The sequence below is a fragment of the Bufo bufo genome, chromosome 6, assembly GCF_905171765.1.
Source record: "Bufo bufo chromosome 6, aBufBuf1.1, whole genome shotgun sequence".
Taxonomy (NCBI): domain Eukaryota; kingdom Metazoa; phylum Chordata; class Amphibia; order Anura; family Bufonidae; genus Bufo; species Bufo bufo.
Genome location: NC_053394.1, coordinates 404,565,274 through 404,585,530, shown reverse-complemented (window position 1 = coordinate 404,585,530; position 20,257 = coordinate 404,565,274). Strand labels below are relative to the sequence as shown.

The 20,257-nt window shown below is 45.9% G+C and overlaps 3 protein-coding genes across 7 annotated transcripts in view; 2 read left to right on the top strand and 1 right to left on the bottom strand.

Moving 5' to 3' along the window:
* Positions 1-20,257, bottom strand: part of LOC121004478 (oocyte zinc finger protein XlCOF7.1-like) — a 1,216,478-nt gene that overhangs the window by 319,844 nt on the left and 876,377 nt on the right. The window lies entirely within an intron of this gene.
* Positions 1-20,257, top strand: part of LOC121004516 (zinc finger protein 300-like) — a 734,886-nt gene that overhangs the window by 152,537 nt on the left and 562,092 nt on the right. The gene's annotated exons all lie outside the window — the stretch shown is intronic.
* Positions 1-20,257, top strand: part of LOC121004488 (zinc finger protein OZF-like) — a 555,846-nt gene that overhangs the window by 117,663 nt on the left and 417,926 nt on the right. For 2 of the 5 annotated variants that reach the window (XM_040436745.1, XM_040436744.1), the window contains 2 exons: positions 239-388; positions 17,010-19,146. The exons of the other annotated variants lie outside the window; for them this stretch is intronic. In XM_040436745.1, coding sequence (XP_040292679.1) covers positions 239-388; positions 17,010-17,938 — 1,079 coding nt within the window. In that variant the 3' untranslated portion in view covers positions 17,939-19,146. Of the gene's footprint in view, positions 1-238; positions 389-17,009; positions 19,147-20,257 lie in introns of those variants that run through there. 5 annotated transcript variants of the gene reach the window in all.

Sequence of the window (20,257 nt, the reverse complement as noted above, 5' to 3'; positions counted from 1 at the left end):
CTGGGTGATGACTGTATCATTGTGTTGTCAGGTTCCTATAAGGTGTCAGGATGTCACAGTCTATTTCTCCATGGAGGAGTGGGAGTATTTAGAAGGACACAAAGATCTGTACAAGTACGTCATGATGGAGGATCACCGGCCCCTCACATCATCAGGTAATAGACATGAGTAAATACACACGTCCTCTCATTATTTATATGTAAGGAATGAATTCAGTCTCTGGATGTGTTTCCTAAAGTTAAGGAAGAGATAAGAACACCAGAGAGATGTCCCAGTCCTCTTCTTCCACAGGATGGTTCAGAAGAACATAACAATTTCCCACATTATGATCAAGTAGATGGAGATAAGGGCATCAAGATGGAGGATCACTGGTCAATCTTATCAACAGGTAACAGACATGACTAAATACACATGTTCTCTCAATTTGTATGTAAGGAACGAATTCAGTCACTGTTTATGTCCTCTTAATTGGTAATCTTGTTTGTCACACAATCTGGGCTGAAATCATGTAAAAGGATCATGAGTTCCTGGTGCTCCAAAACTACCCCAAGACATCATGCACCCTGATTTTTAGTCTAAATTGTTGCTGTCTAAGTACAGTGAATGATCCTCAATTAAAGGGGTTATACCCTTATTTTCCCCCCAGCAGCATCCCTGAGGCTAGCATCGGAGCATCTCATGCTCCGATGCGCTCCCTTGCCCTGTGCTATATCGCGCAGGGCAAGGGCTCTTTTGTTTATCATAACACACTGCCGGGCGGAAACTTCTGCCCGGCAGTGTGTTCAGTGACGTCACCGGCTCTGATAGGCGTGCTTTAGCGCTGCCCTAGCTGTTTTACTGGCTAGGGCAGCACTAAAGCCCGCCCATCAGTGCTGATGACTTTACCAGGCTTCCTGGCAGCCCCATGGAGAGCCCCGGTACGTCACCGGAACTCCTAAAAATGCCTTTTCCCTGCACGATTTAGCGCAGGGCAAAGGAGAGCATCGGAGCATGAACTGCTCCGATGCTCAAGTCAGGGGGGCTGCCTGGGTGAAAAGGGAGGTATGTCCGGGTTCAGTTCTGAACCCGGACAACCCCTTTAAGCAAGTTTTAGTTTTCCATAATCTTTGCATGAAGATGCTTGTCTGTTTTTGGCTTTAAATCTCTAAATGCGATTGTGTGGTTAATCGTCTACACGATTATCTATTTGTGTAAATGCGTCTTTATAGTCCCTTTACACTGGACTGTTATTGGGCCACATGATAAATAGACGGCCTATTGTGTAGCACAGGGATGCTCAACCTGCGGCTCTCCAGCTGTTGCAAAACTACAACTCCCACCATGCCCTGCTGTAGGCTGATAGCTGTAGGCTGTCTGAGCATGATGGGAGTTGTAGTTTTGCATATCTTATTTGTCCCATTGTACAGGGTGGGCCATTTATATGGATACACCTTAATAAAATGGGAATGGTTGGTGATATTAACTTCCTGTTTGTGGCACATTAGTATATGTGAGGGGGGAAACTTTTCAAGATGGGTGGTGACCATGGCGGCCATTTTGAAGTCGGCCATTTTGAATCCAACTTTTGTTTTTTCAATAGGAAGAGGGTCATGTGACGCATCAAACTTATTGGGAATTTCACAAGAAAATTCCGTTTACCATAATGCGGGCTGTGGGAGCTGAATACAAGGAGAAAATAGCTGCTATAAACTCTGGTGGGAAACCAAAGGCCGTTAAGGCATATTTTTTTTCCTAGCATGACAGCATTCACCACCCGACTAATATTATGTCTCCCTTCTCTTCCCTGCATGAAACCTACTTGTTCCTCGTCCACAAGCCCAGGTAACAAGCCAGACATGCGGTGGCTCAACAGTTTAGCCCACCACTTTAAGTCCGTATTAGGGAGCGAGATCGGTCGGTAGCTTCCACAAGCCTCCGGATCTTTTATCCCTTTCACCCCTCATTGGGGATAATAGTGATATTTGCCTCCTTGGCCTGTGGGGGAAGCCCTGAACCTCGCAGGATGGAGTTACACAATTTAGTAAAATGTGGAATCAATGTATCTGCAAATTTTTTATAGTATACTATCCGAAGGCCATCAGGCCCTGGACTTTTCCCGGATGGGATACTATGGAGAACCTTAGTAACTTCGTCCTCAGTAAACGGCTTTAATAGATCTGATTTATCTTTGGCAGATAAAGTAGGAATGGCAATGGATTTTAAAAAGTCATCAATGCGGGACTGCAAGTGGAAATTCTCATGGGCTCTGGTCCCATCTTTTTCCTCTAAGTTATAGAGAGAAGTATAGAACTATAGAACTCCCTTGCGATTGCTGGGGTAGTGGTTAATCTAAGTCCCAACTTTTACTTCTTATACATTAAAAGATATATCCCTCAATATTAATAATGAAAGTTCAATATGAATACAATTTTCCACCATCCCGCACACAAGGGACTCCTTGGAAACAGAAACAACTGTGTCCACACTTATACATTCAGTGTAAGACACTAAACGTAACAAGAGCCGATATGCATATGGGCTCTTGTTACGTTTAGTGTCTTACACTGAATGTATAAGTGTGGACACGGTTGTTTCTGTTTCCAAGGAGTCCCTTGTGTGCGGGATGGTGGAAAATTGTATTCACATTGATCTTTCATTAATATTGAGGGATATATCTTTTAATGTATAAGAAGTAAAAATTACGTCTTAAATAGTCCAGATCACTATTCACTTCCTCCTTTTCTTGATTTATGCGAGTGATCATTTATATGAACATCTTTTTTGGTTTTCTTTAATCTAAGTCCCTCCTTAGACTTGATTATCGGGATGAAGGATTTCTTGAAAAATTATGATTGATGGCCTGCTGGTGACCCTCAAAAACATTAGGAGCAAGTGCCTGCTGGTGACCCTCAAAAACATTAGGAGCAAGTGCCTGCTGGTGACCCTCTAAAGGGGCGAGAGCCTGCTGCTGATCTGACCATCTAACACATTAGGGGTGAGGGTCTGCTGTTGAGCTGACCCTCTAAAACATTAGTGGCGAGGGCCTGCTGCTGAGCTGACCCTCTAAAACATTAGTGGCGAGGGCCTGCTGCTGAGCTGACCCTCTAAAACATTAGGGGCGAGGACCTGCTGCTGATCTGACCATCTAAAACATTAGGGGTGAGGGCCTACTGCAGATCCGACCATCTAAAACATTATGAGTGAGGGCCTGCTGGTGACCCTCTAAAGGGGCGAGAGCCTGCTGCTGATCTGACCATCTAACACATTAGGGGTGAGGGTCTGCTGTTGAGCTGACCCTCTAAAACATTAGTGGCGAGGGCCTGCTGCTGAGCTGACCCTCTAAAACATTAGTGGCGAGGGCCTGCTGCTGAGCTGACCCTCTAAAACATTAGGGGCGAGGACCTGCTGCTGATCTGACCATCTAAAACATTAGGGGTGAGGGCCTACTGCAGATCCGACCATCTAAAACATTATGAGTGAGGGCCTGCTGGTGACCCTCTAAAACATTAGGGGTGAGGGTCTGCTGCTGAGCTGACCCTCTAAAACATTAGGAGCGAGGGCAGCCTAATAAGCATGTCGATATGGTGGAGGACGAGGATGAGAAAAGGAAGATTGAAGCATATACCCTTTTTTGTGGTGGAAGGGGTGCATGGGAATACAGTGTATTCAATACACCATAAAAGCCACATTTAAAGTGTCTTTATGTTCAGCCGCTTTCCTCTGGTGGAGTAGAGAAGTCAGGGGCAATCCAAGCCTTGTTCATTTTTATAAGAGTCAACCTGTCAGCATTTTCAGTTGACAGGCGGATGCGCTTATCAGTTATTATGCCACCAGCAGCACTAAATACCTGCTCTGACAAAAAGCTGGCGGCAGGGCAGGCCAGCATCTCCAAGGCATAGAGCGCCAGTTCGTGCCACGTGTCTAGCTCAATAGTTGTAAGGCACTGAGGACGCTGATGCGGCCTGCTATGTAATCCTTCACCATCTTTCAAAATTTTTCCCTCCTTGTGACACTAGGCCACGCCTCAGGGTGAGGGTGCTGGCGGGGTGTCATTAAACTGTCCCAGGCCTTGGAGAGTGTTGCCCTGCCTCTGTTGGAACTGCAGCGTGTTCCCCTCGTCTCCCCTCCTCGGTTGCCCAAGGAACTGCGTACTCTGCTGCCAGCGTTGTCAGCTGGAAATTTTTGGAGCAATTTTTCCACAAGGGCCTTCTGGTATTGCACCATTTTGCTAGTCCTCTCCACCACAGGAATGAGATATGAGAAGTTCTCTTTGTAGCGGGGTCAAGAAGGGTGAACAACCAGTAATTGGTGTTGGTCAAAATGCGTATAACGCGAGGGTCATGGGAAAGGCAGAATAACATAAAGTCAGCCATGTGTACCAGAGTCCCAACAAACAAGACTTCGCTGTCCTTATCAGGAGGATGACTCTCAATCTCCTCATCCTCTTCCTCCTCTTCGGCCCATCCACGCTGAACAGATGAAATAAACCTGCTATGTGTACTACCCTCTGTAGCGGAGGCAACCGTATCCTTCTCCTCCTCATCATTCAATTTGCGCTGAGAAGACGAACTGAGGGTGGTCTGGCTATCACCCTGTGTACTGTCTTCCCCCATTTCCACCTCTTCCACATGCAAAGCATCCGCCTTCATTGTGAGCAGCTAGCGTTTCAGTAGACACAGAAGTGGGATGGTTACGCTGATAATAGCGGCATCGCCGCTCACCATCTGTGTTGATTCCTAAAAGTTGCGTCTAACATCTCACATATCCATGCCCACTCCACGCTTGTGAAGAGCGAAAGCTGACTGGAAAGGCGACGACCATGTTGCAGCTGGTATTCCACTACTGCCCTCTGCTGCTCACAAAGCCTGGCGAACATGTGGAACGTGGAGTTCCAGTGCGTGCTGACGTCGCACAACAGTCGGTGAGCTGGCAATTGCAATCGCTGCTGCAGCGTTGCCAGACCTGCAGCATCTGTAGATGACTTTCAGAAATGGGCACACGCCTCGCACCTTACCCAGTAGCTCAGGCAAATTGTGGTAGATTTTGAGAAACTGCTGAACCACTAAGTTGAACACGTGGGCTAGGCATGGTATGTGTGTGAGCTTGCCAAGCTCCAAAGCTGCCACCAAGTTATGGCTATTATCAGACACAACCATGCCTGGTTGTAGGTTCAGTGGCGAGAGCCACAGCTCAGTCTGGTCCCTTATACCCTGCCACAGCTCTGCGGCGGTGTGCTGTTTGTCACCTAAGCAAATTAGTTTCAGCACAGCCTGTTTTCTTCCCCACTGCAGTGCTACACTGCTTCCAGCTACTGACTGATGGCTGACTGGTGCTGAAAGATGAGAATTCAGAGGTGGAAGTGGAGGAGGGGGTAGAGGAGAAGAAGGGGGGGGGGGTGGCAGCCACTAATGAAGGTGGTGGCGGAAATCCTGATGGAGGTAGGGCCCGCAATTCTTGGCGTCTGTAGCACCTGTGCTATCCCAGGGTATGACTTGCTCCCGGCCTTCACAACGTTCACCCAGTGTGCCGTCAGGGAAATGTAGCGTCCCTGGCCAAAAGCACTTGTCAATGTGTCAGTCGTTAAGTGGACCTTCCCAATAACCGCGTTGGTCATTGGTGATGTTATGGGACACATGCTGGTGTAGGGCGGGGACGGCACACCGGGAAAAATAGTGGCGGCTGGGGACTGAGTAACGAGGGACGGCAGCCGCCATCAGGCTGCGGAAAAGCCTCAGTGTCCACAAGCCTAAATGGCAACATTTCCAGGGCCAGCAATTTGGAAAGGTGCACATTTAGTGCTATGGCCTGTGGGTGGCTGGGTATTTGCACTTTCGTTCAAAGGCCTGTGTTATGGACATCTGTATGGTGCGCTAGGACACAGAAGTGGATGTGCTAGCTGATGGTGCTTGCGAAGGTCCAGGTGCAGGGTGGAAGGACTCTGGGCCTGCGTCTTCAACAGGGGATTGGCCAGCACATAACACAGGGGAAGAGGAGGCAGTGGTGTGACCCGCAGACACTGATTGTGGACCCAGGCGTTCGGCCCACCTATTAGGGTGCTTTGATGCCATGTGGCGGATCATGCTGGTGGTGGTGAGGTTGCTAGTTTTCACACCCCTGCTCATTTTAGTACGGCACAGGTTGCAAATGACAATTCTTTTATCGTCCGCATTTTCCTTTAAAAAAGCGCCAGACTGCGGAACACCTACCCCTTGGCAAGGGAGATTGCCGCAAGGGGGTGCTTCGGGGAACAGTTGCGGGCCTGTTTGGTGTGGCCCGCCTTCTCCCTTTTGCCACCCCACTGCCTCTTCCAGCCTGTTGCGGTGCTGCGGATCCCTCACCCTCTGTACTGCTCTCCTCGCTCGGCTTGCCACCTTCCCAGGTTGGGTCAGTGACTTCATCATCCACCACCTTCTCTTCCACTTCCTCACTCTGGTCATCCTCCTGACTTGTTGACCTAACAAGAACCTCACTCATTGACAACTGTGTCTCATCCTCATCATCAACCTCTTGAGACACTAATTGCGGTTGTCTTATTGGCAACTGTGTCTCATCATCATCATCCACCTCGTGAAACACTAATTGCCGTTCCCCACCGTCATCTTCTTCTGACTAGATGCTCAAGAGTTTGGGAATCCGTGCACAAGATCTGCTCATGTCCCTCTTCAAGCGGGCTTTGACGAGAGGCCCAAATCAAGGAGTGGCGATGAAAAGAGCTACTCGGAATATCCAATTGTGAGATCACTTGTTTGCCAAGACTCTCCATGGTGGGGGGGAAGGAGGGCGTGGCGAAAATAACCTCGCCACTGGGTTTTGGAGGGGCCTGTTTGCCAGCCTCTTGCCTCAGGATTATGGCCCATATACTAACTTTGAAGGAGAAGGTAGACCGGCCGCACAGCCTAAATCTGTGGAACTGTTTTGGGCAGGAAAGCCATGCTTGCGGTCGGCCAAATGTGACTTCCATGGAATTCGGGAACCCCTGCTCAGATCTGGGTGATTTTTGGATATGTTGTTCACCCAGATCAGAGCTATATATGGATGTATACATTATGGGGATATGTGGGGTTTTGAGGTGTTTTCTGTGTTTTGGGGAAAAATGTGTGTTTTCTGCCTGTGAGTGATTAAGTTAGCCCATTATGTTTGGTAATTGTATCACAGGCAGACCCCATTGTGTTTTGGTAATTGTATTTGGTTGATTGCGTCAAAGAAAATGCCTATTCTGTTATTGAGTGCGTCACAGGCAATGCCATTGTGTTTGTTAATTGCGTCACAGACAATGCCATTGTGTTTGTTGAATGTATAGTTTTTGTGTTTAAACTGTAAGGATTGGCAGCGGCCAAACAATTGCGCTGAATGTCACAGATATTTAGGATGCACAAATGTAACACAACAGATGTAGCAGAGGTTGTGCCACTGTCAGCAGCGGCCAAACAATTGGTTGCGCTAATAATATGTATTGCAGCCAGATAAAACAATAGTCCTTAAAAGGACTTTTGGGTCTCTAACACTTTTCAACACTAAACTCTGCCTAAAAAAATAAAATAAAAATCCTGTCCCTACACTATCCGTCCCTTCTGCTGCAGCTCGCGCTGACTAAGACCGAGCCGAACCACGTGTCAATGGGTGCTATATAGCACCCGATGACGCGTTCCGGCCAGCCAATCACTGTAATGCCAGTAACCAACATGGCTACGGCATTACAGTGAGTGACAGTACTTCCCCGCACGTTTATTGGCTGTGTAGCAGCCAACAAACGTGCGAGGAGGAGACTCGAGCATCGCGCTCGAGCACACGCGGTGTTCGGCCGAACATCGCGATGTGCTGAGAATAACGATGCTAGAGTCAAAATGGTGTTCATCCTAACAATATTTACCTTATGGATCAATAGGCATCTGTGTTGGTTCTGGTACTGGCCACACCCTTAACCTCCAGGTGTTGCTATGGTGCTCATTTAACTTTCCCTATTTATAGTTGTTTCTCCCACAATGCTGTGCGGTTTATAGCTTCAGTTGGACCTGTAGATTGCTGGTGTTCGGATCTCGGCTGAGTTCCTGGTGCTGCCATAGCTTCTTGGAAGTTAAGTGTTACCTTTCCCTTTGTATTTAGTCTTTTCTTTGTTGTTTTGTATTAGGCCTTAGGGAGACTCCCATTCATCCTTCCTTTTGGAGGAAAAGTATGTCTCCTTCCTGTCATTAGTACCAGGGTCCTTTAGGGTTAGATAGGACTTTAGGTATTCCTGTGTATGAACTCATCTACCTCTGGGGTCTGTTCATACTGGTAATAAAGTATTGAGGCACTCAGGTTGAGATTTTTTTGCAATTCAAGTGAGGTTTATTTCATACTCTCTGCATCATCCATTTGCCCATGGCATATATAAGCGTCAACAAAATATTTCTGACCAGACGTTTCGGTCACGGTGGACCTTCATCAGTGGTCATGTTATCTGAGTAGTGGGTAGCGGTATTCTGGGGCGCTGGATGCAGCAGAAATATTTTGTTGACGCTTATATATGCCATGGGCAAATGGATGATGCAGAGAGTATGAAATAAACCTCACTTGAATTGCAAAAAAATCTCAACCTGAGTGCCTCAATACTTTATTACTTTGATAAACGGCATAACAAGCCCTTGATTGGCACCGGTGACCCTTGAACAGAGTGCGGTTCCACACTTTACTACAGATTACTGTTCATACTGGTAGTCAGTCAGGACTTTGATTAGGATTTTTACTAGAAGGTGTCCATTTTCCTTCCCTAGTTTCCAGGCCTTATTTCCTTTCCCTCCTATGTTTGGTGTGGGGTTACCCTCGAACACTAGAGCGTGACACTACCGGAAGGCGCAATATTGGCAATCATGGACGTACAGGGGTCATTTATTAAGAACTGAGTTTTTGGATCTACCAGAGTTATGTAGAGGCGTCGGCTAGATCTCTTGCTGGTGTAGATTTACATTTTCTACACCTAAAACTGACCCAATTTTTTATACCTGCGCCAGAAATACAAGGACGGCATAGCTGCAAGACAACACTTTCTTAAAAAAAAAAAAAAAACTTAATAAAAATATGTCCACAGAGCCGAACTTACAACTCATCTCTTAAGTGCTACACCATAATTACTTGCAATAGTGCTCCCAGTCTGGGGGAAGAAGCAGGTGGCCTGTGGCAGCCAGGACCTGAGACCAGGTTATGATATCCATTGTATTTGTGTTTTGGGCATACTGGGTGGTAGACCCTGGTCCCATTAGTTAGGGAGAACTACTGAAGCTACTCTATGGCTAATAGCCTGAAGGTCTAGGGTTTTGTACCCTGTGTTTTAAAGTACACTGATTGCTGTGAAAGAGATGATAAAGCTGGTTGTTTCCACCGTGCTCGAGTGGCTTCTTGAGGTGTGCCAATTGTTTTAGTCTGAAGACAACTTACTAAATATATATATATATATATATATATATATATATATATATATAATATTATAAAGAGATATACATATACTACTCAACATTGAAACTGCAGCACCAAAAAGGACAAGCCCTAAGGCGTATCGAAGTAGTAGCAGAGGTCACTAAGATATGCAAATTATTTAAATTTCAAGCATCTAGCTCCAATCCATGGCTTGTGGGAGGGACTTAAAAGCCAGGTTGAAAGCAAAGTTTTTTTAGCCATATGAAACCTCAATAATTGGATCAAGAGAGAAGAAGGGAGAGAGCACATAGGGAGTACCGTAAGGCAGGTCGAGGGTGCCCAGATGACAGGTACTCACCTGGCTAGCTTGGCAGGCATGTAATGTATTTCATTATGACACTTCAGATGCTGCTCCGTATCACAGCCAAGGGCCTGGTCGGGTGAGAATTCCAAATGCGAGACAAAAGAAGAGGAGGAGTGCTTCTGTATATGTGGATAGAGGGTCTATACACGTTGGATCAAGTTGTGTGGGATGCACAGCACCCGAATCACAGTCTGCTTAAACTATTAACACACAAAGAATTACATGTTACTATGTTTTTATTGAACACACCATGTAAACATTCACAGTTCAGGTGGAAAATGTATGTGAACCCCTAGACTAATGACATCTCCAAGAGATAATTGGAGTGAGGTGTCCAATCAATGAGATGAGATTGGAGGTGTTGGTTACAGCTGCTGCCCTATAAAAAACACACACCAGTTCTGGGTTTGCTTTTGTCACAACCAGACAGCTGAGAAGCTCTGACAGAAGCCTTTCAGAACCTCCTCCTTGATTTTTTTTTGTTTTGGTTTTCAGTTCCTCATCTCGTTAGTCTCTCTCAGCTGTCATGTAGTTGGACTGATTTCATCCCTTTAAATTCTTCCCCATAATGCATTAGTGTGCGGCTTATACAACTTCCTGGAGTGTGTGTGCATGCTGTTCCTATTTCCCAGTCTTCTACAAGATAAGTGCTGTACATTTATTTGTGATTTTCTGTTTGCTGGATCCCAGATGACCCTGACTCCCTCCGTGTCTAGTGTAGGGAGCCGGTGGTCGTGTCCCCTCACTATTGTAGGGTGTTTAGGTATTATATAGTCGAGGTACGAGGATATGCGATCATCCACCTTTGGGGTGTTCGCATAGGCTGAGCAGTCAGGGAGAGTGCCAGGTCTCATGCAGGGGTCTCCCTTTTGTTCCTTAGTTTTGGATCCAGTGAGTCATAGATTCTTTTGCATTGTCTTGTTTCCTGTACACCTTCCGTGACATTATAAGCCGCCAAAACCGTCTCAAGCATGGATCCGGTTTCACTTTTGGCTGAACGCTTCCAGGGTCTTTCATTGGAGGTAGCTGATCTCCGTAAGACTTTTTCTCAGTTTCAAGTGACCGGTTCAGCTTGCGTTCATGGAGTTTGTTCTGAGCCTAAGATCTCGCTCCCGGATACGTTCTCCGGGGGTAGTGAGAATTTTGTGCGTTTTAGAGAGGCTTGCAAACTCCATTTTCGCCTTCTTCCCCATTCCTCTGGTGATGAGGAACGGAGGGTGGGGATCATTATATCGCTGCTCAGGGGTAACGCTCAGTCCTGGGCCTTTTCGCTGCCGGAGGGGGCACAGCCCCTCCGTTCAGTGGATGAATTCTTTTTAGCCCTGGGTCAGATATATGATGATCCGGATCGTATTGCTCTGGCTGAGTCTAGATTACGTCTTTTATGCCAGGGTAAACAGTCCGCAGAGATATATTGTTCAGAATTTCGGAGATGGGCAGCTGATACTGGTTGGAATGATGCTGCACTCCGAAGTCAATTTTGCCATGGTCTTTCAGAGGGATTGAAAGATGCATTTGCCTTTCATGAGAGGCCTATCTCCTTGGACTCTGCTATGTCTCAGGCCGTTCGTATTGAAAGGCGTCTTAGAGAGAGAGAGAGGAGAGATCTCTCCTTCCTGTCATACTCAGTCCCGGGACAGTGCAGCAGTCTCATTCTGTGCGCAGGGGTCTCAGTCGCTGTCAGCCCCTTCTGAGCAGGAGCCCATGCAGCTGGAGTTGATTGCCTCTGACAATAGAAGATTCAGCCTGCATGGGAGGGTTTGTTTTTGTTGATATGACCAGAAAGGGGGTAGATTTTTCTTCCTGGTCGGTAGAGGCGAGTAAGTCCTTTTCTAATATCAAGGAGAGTTTTGCTTCCGCTCCCATCCTGGTACAACCTGATATTTCTTTACCCTTCATAGTTGAGGTTGATGCTTCTGAGGTGGGTGTGGGTGCGGTCTTGTCTCAGAGTTCCTCTCCTGCCAAATGGCGACCGTGTGCCTTTTTCTCGAAGAAACTCTCCTCCGCAGAGAGAAATTACGATGTGGGAGATAGGGAATTGTTGGCCATCAAGTTGGCTTTTGAGAAATGGCGCCATTGGCTAGAGGGAGCCAGACACCCTATCACCGTGTTTACTGACCATAAAAATCTGGCCTACTTGGAGTCAGCCAAGCGTCTGAACCCGAGACAGGCCAGATGGTCTTTGTTTTTTTCAAGGTTTAATTTTGTTGTCACGTTCCGCCCTGGGGTTAAGAATGTGAAGGCAGATTCCCTGTCACGTTGTTTTCCGGGAGGTGGGAATTTTGAAGACCCGGGTCCCATTTTGGCTGAAGGTGTGGTGGTCTCTGCTCTTTTTCCTGAATTGGAGGCAGAGGTGCAGCCAGCCCGGTCGGAGGCTCCTGATCTTTGTCCTCATGGGAGGTTGTTTGTGCCTCTCGCTTTAAGACACAAGATTTTTAAGGAACACCACGATACGGTCCTTGCTGGGCACCCAGGGGCAAGAGCCACACTGGATGTCATCGCTCAGAGATTCTGGTGGCCTGCGCTTCGTAAGTCGGTTGAGGGTTTTGTGGCAGCCTGCGAGACTTGCGCTCGTGCCAAAGTCCCTCATTCACGGCCATCAGGTCCTCTCCTTCCCTTACCCATTCCTTCCCGTCCTTGGACACATCTGTCCATGGACTTCATAACGGACCTGCCTCGTTCCTCGGGGAAGACTGTGATTCTGGTGGTGGTGGACCGTTTTAGCAAAATGGTGCATTTCATCCCTTTTCCTGGTTTGCCCAATGCTAAGACGCTGGTGCAGGCATTTGTTGATCACATTGTCAAATTGCATGGTATTCCTTCAGACATAGTCTCTGATAGGGGCACGCAGTTTGTTTCCAGATTCTGGAAGGCTTTCTGTTCTCGCTTGGGGGTTCGGTTGTCATTCTCTTCTTCTTTCCACCCGCAGTCGAATGGCCAGACAGAGCGCGTCAATCAGAATCTGGAGACATATCTGCGCTGTTTTGTGGCGGAGAATCAGGAGGATTGGTGTTCTTTTTTTGTCCCTTGCTGAGTTTGCTTTAAATAACCGTCAGGAGTCCTCTGATAAGTCACCATTTTTTGGTGCATATGGGTTTCATCCTCAGTTTGGGACTTTCTCGGGAGAGGGGTCTTCTGGTTTACCTGATGAGGACAGATTCTCCTCGTCTTTGTCATCTATTTGGCAAAAGATTCAGGATAATCTAAAGAGCATGAGTGAGAGATATAAGCGTGTGGCAGATAAGAGACGTGTGCCTGGTCCGGACCTGAATGTTGGTGATCTGGTGTGGTTGTCTACCAAGAATATCAAATTGAAGGTTCCCTCCTGGAAGTTGGGTCCTAGGTTTATTGGGCCTTACAAGATCCTGTCTGTCATCAATCCTGTTGCCTACCGTCTTGATCTTCCTCAGACTTGGAAGATCCATAATGTTTTTCATAAGTCCTTATTGAAACCTTATGTTCAACCCATTGTACCCTCGCCTTTGCCTCCTCCTCCGATTATGGTTGATGGGAATCTTGAATTTCAGGTCTCTAGGATTGTGGATTCTCGTCTTGTCCGCGGTTCTCTCCAGTACCTCGTTCATTGGGAGGGTTATGGTCCTGAGGAGAGGATGTGGGTCCCAGTGACGGACATTAAGGCCACTCTTCTCATCAGGGCTTTCCATAGGTCCCATCCTGAGAAGGTTGGCTCTGAGTGTCCGGAGTCCACTCGTAGAGGGAGGGGTACTGTCACAACCAGACAGCTGAGAAGCTCTGACAGAAGCCTTTCAGAACCTCCTCCTTGAGTTTTCTTTGTTTTGGTTTTCAGTTCCTCATCTCGTTAGTCTCTCTCAGCTGTCATGTAGTTGGACTGATTGCATCCCTTTAAATTCCTCCCCATAATGCATTAGTGTGCGGCTTATACAACTTCCTGGAGTATGTGTGCATGCTGTTCCTATTTCCCAGTCTTCTACAAGATAAGTGCTGTACATTCATTTGTGATTTTCTGTTTGCTGGATCCCAGATGACCCTGACTCCCTCCGTGTCTAGTGTAGGGAGCCGGTGGTCGTGTCCCCTCACTATTGTAGGGTGTTCAGGTATTATATAGTCGAGGTACGAGGATATGCGATCATCCACCTTTGGGGTGTTCGCATAGGCTGAGCAGTCAGGGAGAGTGCCAGGTCTCATGCAGGGGTCTCCCTTTTGTTCCTTAGTTTTGGATCCAGTGAGTCATAGATTCTTTTGCATTGTCTTGTTTCCTGTACACCTTCCGTGACAGCTTTTCACAAGAAGCATTGTCTGATGTGAATGATGCCTCGCACAAAAGAGCTCTCAGAAGACCTATGATTAAGAATTGTTGACTTGCATAAAGCTGGAAAGGGTTATAAAAGTATCTCCAAAAGCCTTGCTGTTCATCAGTCCACGGTAAGGGCTCTTTCACACTTGCGTTGTCCGGATCCGTCGTGTACTCCATTTGCCGGAAGTGCCCGCCGGATCCGTAACACCGCAAGTGAACTGAAAGCATTTGAAGACTGATCCGTCTTCAAAATGCGTTCAGTGTTACTATGGCAGCCAGGACGCTATTAAAGTCCTGGTTGCCATAGTAGTAGTGGGGAGCGGGGGAGCAGTATACTTACCGTCGGTGCGGCTCCCGGGGCACTCCAGAATGACGTCAGAGCGCCCCATGCGCATGGATGACGTGATCCATGCGATCACGTCATCCATGCGCGTGGGGCGCCCTGACGTCACTCTGAAGCACCCCGGGAGCCGCACGGACGGTAAGTATACTGCTCCCCCGCTCCCCACTACACTTTACCATGGCAAACAGGACTTTAGCGTCCTGGCAGCCATGGTAACCATTCAGAAAAAGCTAAACGTCGGATCCGGTAATGCGCCGAAACGACGTTTAGCTTAAGGCCGGATCCGGATTAATGCCTTTCAATGGGCATTAATACCGGATCCGGCCTTGCGGCAAGTGTTCAGGATTTTTGGCCGGAGCAAAAAGCGCAGCATGCTGCGGTATTTTCTCCGGCCAAAAAACTTTCCGGTCCTGAACTGAAGACATCCTGATGCATCCTGAACGGATTTCTCTCCATTCAGAATGCATTAGGATAATCCTGATCAGGATTTTTCCGGCATAGAGCCCCGACGACGGAACTCTATGCCGGAAAAGAACAACGCAAGTGTGAAGGAGCCCTTAGACAAATTGTCTATAAATGGAGAAAGTTCCGCACTGCTGCTACTCTCCCTAGGAGTGGCCGTCCTGTAAAGATGACTGCAAGAGCACAGCGCAGACTACTCAATGAGGTGAAGAAGAATCCTAGAGTGTCAGCTAAAGACTTACAAAAGTCTCTGGCATATGCTAACATTCCTGTTAGCGAATCTACGATAAGTAAAACACTAAACAAGAATGGATTTCATGGGAGAATACCACAGAGGAAGCCACTGCTGTCCAAAAAAAACATTGCTGCACATTTACAGTTTGCACAAGAGCACCTGGATGTTCCACAGCAGTACTGGCAAAATATTCTGTGGACAGATGACACCAAAGTTGAGTTGTCTGGAAGAAACACACAACACTATGTGTGGAGAAAAAGAGGCACAGCACACAAACATCAAAACCTCATCCCAACTGTGAAGTATAGTGGGGGGGGCATAATGGTTTGGGGTTGCTTTACTGCGTCATGGCCTGGACGGATTGCTATCATCAAAGAAAAAATTAATTCCCAAGTTTATCAAGATATTTTGCAGGAGTATTTAACGCCATTTGTCCACCAGCTGAAGCTCAACAGAAGATGGGTATTGCAGCAGGACAACAACCCAAAGCATAGAAGTAAATCAACAGCAGAATGGCTTAAACAGAAGAAAATACGCCTTCTGGAGTGGCCCAGTCAGAGTCCTGACCTCAACCCGATTGAGGTGCTGTGGCATGAACTCAAGAAAGCGATTCACACCAGACATCCCAAGATTATTGCTTTACTGAAACAGTTCTGTAAAGAGGAATGGTCAAGAATTACTCCTGACCGTTGTGCACGTCTGATCTGCAACTACAGGAAACGTTTGGTTGAAGTTATTGCTGCCAAAGGAGGTTGAACCAGTTATTAAATCCAAGGGTTCACATACTTTTTCCACCTGCACTGTTAATGTTTACATGGTGTGTTCAATAAAAACATGGTAACATTTAATTCTTTGTGTGTTATTAGTTTAAGCAGACTGTGATTGTCTATTGGGTTCACATACTTTTTCTTGCAACTGTATATCTTCGGTTTTGTGCGTATTATTGTCAGTCTGTAAAAGTGGCGTACTACTCGGACAACATCATTCCCAGCAGCGACCTGGGAGTCCAAGATGCATCCAGACATCCTCCCCATGCTGTTCCCGAACCATTTCAGTGGTGTTTCCATCAATTTCTGACCTTTTGCTATGAACCAGACACCCTCCCCTCTTCAGAGCAGGGGGTGCCTGGTTTAATGCTCGGGTTCTCCCATTGACTTCCATTGTGCTCTGGTGCTCTGTGGATATAATCTGATGTAGTTCCCTATACATAGACCTCTTAGACGAAGCGATACGCCGCCTTCAGCTAGTTCCAAACTGCAGCTAGGTTAATAACCAAACCGCCTCGACAAGCTCCCATAACACTAATCCTTCAATTACTGCACCGGCTGCATGTAAAATGCAGAATAACTTTAGAAATTTGCTTGCTGAACTTTAAAACAAAAAACAGCTTAGGTGAGTTTCATACTAGCGTTGTACATCCTGCAGGTTCTCCCTGTATTCTGAAATTGATGGAAGCTACAGTGTTGCTGTGCAGCCCCATTAACTATAATGGGGACCAGCAAAGATCCACCTGCAACCTGGCAAACATGGTGAGAATCGGCCTGATGAAAACCGTTGCGTTAATAGGGCTGGATGGCATGCTGTAGCTTCTGGCAATGCCGGAATACAGATAGTTAGTGTGAAACTAGCCTTAGGGCCCCAGCTATTAAAAAAAAAAAAAAAAAAACGATGGAAGCTGTGCCCATGCAATCTTTTAGGCATGTACAGTTCTATGTCGACACATCCCTGTTTATACAGAGTAAGATGGACTCATGGACCATTTGTTGAGAACAAGCTTTGATACGTAGGTTGGTCTACCTGATGATCAACCCATATGCAACGTAGTTTAGTTAGTCGAGAACTGAATTTTGGTATATGCTTTGAAATTTTTGTGAAAATTGCTTATATGGAAGTCATGAAATTATATCATTTTTGGTTATCTTATTTAAAAATAATAAAATAATTTTTTTCTTGGCAGATGACGGCACCAGAAGGTCAGAGGGAAACATAATATCTTCACATTTTAAATCAAATAATCTTGGGATAACAGAAGATACCTATAAAGAGCATGCTGTTCTCTCAGATATACCTGCAGCCTTCTACAGCAAAGATCCATCATCTGATCTTTTTTACCAGGTCCAATTTTCTGATTTATCACAGACTGTTAAACAGAACAAACATCACAGAAGGGGTGTTGAACCTCAAAAGGCTCAAACAGGGGAGAAGCTATTTTCATGTTCAGAATGTGGGAGATGTTTCTCTCATAAATCGAATCTTGTTAGGCATCAGAGAATTCACACAGGGGAGAAGCCATTTTCATGCTCAGAATGTGAGAAATGTTTTACGCACAGAGCAGATCTTGTTAATCACCAGAGAATTCACACAGGGGAGAAGCCATATTCATGTTCAGAATGTGGCAAAGGGTTTTCTTTCAGAAAAAGTCTTGTTATACATAAGAGAACTCACACAGGGGAGAAGCCATATTTATGTCCAGAATGTGGGAAAGGTTTTTACGACAAATCACATCTTATTAGACATCAGAGAATGCATTCCGGGGTAAAGCCATTTTCATGTTCAGAATGTGGAAAATATTTTGACTATAGAGCAGATCTTATGAGACATGAGAGAATTCACACAGGGGAGAAACCATTTTCATGTTTAGAATGTGGCAAGTGTTTTTCTTTAAAAAAATATCTCGTTATACATCAAAATAGTCACACAGGGAGAAAACCATTTTCATGCTCTGGGTGTGACAAATGTTTTAACTACAAATATGATCTTGTTAAACACGAGAGAACTCACACAGGGGAGAAGCCATATTCATGTTCAGAATGTGGGAAAAGTTTTTATGACAAATCCTATGTTATTAGACATCAAAAAATTCACACAGTGGAGAAGCCATTTTAATGTTCAAATTGTGGGAAATGTTTTCACCAGAAACCAATCTTGTTATACATATGTAAGAGCAACGATGCCCAACCACCAGGCTTTGGGTACCAGGCCGAAGGGGTGTTGGAGTTGAACGGCAGGAACTTCATAAGCTGTAGGCCTCTAGGCCATCAAGACCTCTTGCGCCAGGTCACAGGTGATACGACAACATCATCATGCCACCAGAGACTCGACGAAGGAGGTCGCAATGACTTTCACGACTGCGTGTGCGGTGACGCAGGCAGTCAGTGGCCCACATCGGAGACAGCGGTAGTCAGGTTAGTATTTTGTTTCTTGTTCGTGGACACTACTGTGGGCACTGTGGGGGAGGTGTTGGGGCATAATATATACAAAGAGCATTAATTGTGAAGAGGCCACTACTGGGGGACACTATATGTAAATACAACACTACTAAGGGGCATTATATGTAAAGAGGCCACTACTGGGGAATATTATATGTAAAGATGGCAGGACTGGGGGAGATTTATCAAGGCTGGCGTTTTCTGCGTACGCCTCTTCAAAAATTAGGTGCATCCTCCTGCAGTCCATGCACCTAACCAGAAATCTATGACAGCTATGACAAATTTGTCGCTTTGTCTGGCCTCGCCCCCTTCAATGCCCTTGCCACACCTCCTCGATCTGCATGGTGAAAAAGGGGAGATGCAACAGTTTTTTTTAAAACTCGCACCTGCAACCTTTTAATGCCACTTTTCAGGCATAAAGGGAATGATAAATCTCCCCCTATAGGTCATGAGGGCACCACTGGGGGGTATTATATGTACAGAGGGTACAACTGGGGGTACAACCACCCCCCGATTCATGGATAAATTGTCTTGCATGAAACTGGTCCGTGGTGCAAAAAAACTTGGGGACCACTGTATCAGGGATTTCACTCAGGGGCGAAATAATTTTTATGTTCAGAATGTGGCAAAAGTTCTAACAAGAATCAAGGGGGGATTTATCAAACTTATGGAAAATGAAAGGTGGAATCTGATTGGTTGCTATGGGCAACTAAGCCAGTGCTACTTTACACCAGTTTGATAAATCTCCCCTAAGTCTTTAGGATAATCATAGACTTCACACAGGGGAGAAGCGGTTTTCATGTTCAGAATGCAAGAAAACTTATTATAGCGTTAAATCCGCTTTTGTAATTCATTAGAGAAGTCACACGGGGAGAAGCTGTTTTCATGTTCAGAGTGTGGGAAATGTTTGCCCGCAAATCATTTGCTCTCATGCATCAAAGATCTCACAAAGAGAATTAGCTGATCTTTAAAATTTGTTATTTTTCGGACAAACAGCATAAGAAATACAAGTTTCAGTAAAAGTAAAGTCACGTGTACAAGAGAAAGGGAAAGTAATTCAGAATTCTCTACGATTATGAAATGTATAAATTACCAATATGTAATCGCAGTATTGGGCTCCATTCACACATCCGCAATTCCATTCCTCATTTTGCAGAACAGAATTGCGGACCCATTCCGCACTTCCGGGTCCGCATTTCCGTTCCCGAAAAAAATAGAACATGCCCTATTCTTGTCCGCAATTGCGGACAAAAATAGGCATATTCTATTAGTGCCGGCGATGTGCAGTCCGCAAAATGAGGAACGCACATTGCCGGTGTCCGTGTTTTGCGGATCCGTGGATCCGCAAAACACACACGGATGTGTGAATGGACCCTTAGGCTACATGCACACGACAGTGAAAAACGGACATGTGATGTACATTTTTTTTAACAGCCATCACACGTCCTTTTTAAGACAAATGGTAGTATACAGGGTTATTCACATGGCAGTTTTTTTTACAGTCAGTGAAAAACGGACGTCAAAAAATATCTTGTCTGTTTTTCACTGACAGTCTGCCCCCATACAATTGAATGGGTCCATTTTTAAAGTCCGTTTCTCAGAAAGGCATCAGTGAAAAAAACGTCCCTTAAAGACATTTTTTTTTTCACTGTCATGTGCATGTAGCTTTACTTGGAAAAGACTCTGAGCAGTGGAAACGTTCCTCTGCCGGGTGAATAAAGATCGTCTTGTTTTTATCAAGGCTACATGCACACGACAATGGGGGGAAAAAAATACCAGTTAAAAACGGACGCACTCCCAGTCTTTCATTTTTCATCCTTTTGTGCATCCATTTTCTGTCCGTTTTTAATAGCCGTTTTCCATCCGTTTTTCATGGCCATTAAAAATGGATGAATTTCATGGTCTTTTTATTTTTTATTTTATTTTTTTCTAAAATCCCAACCTCTGCAGTGCCTTCTATATACATAATGGCCTCAGCAGTAACAATGTCCCCCAT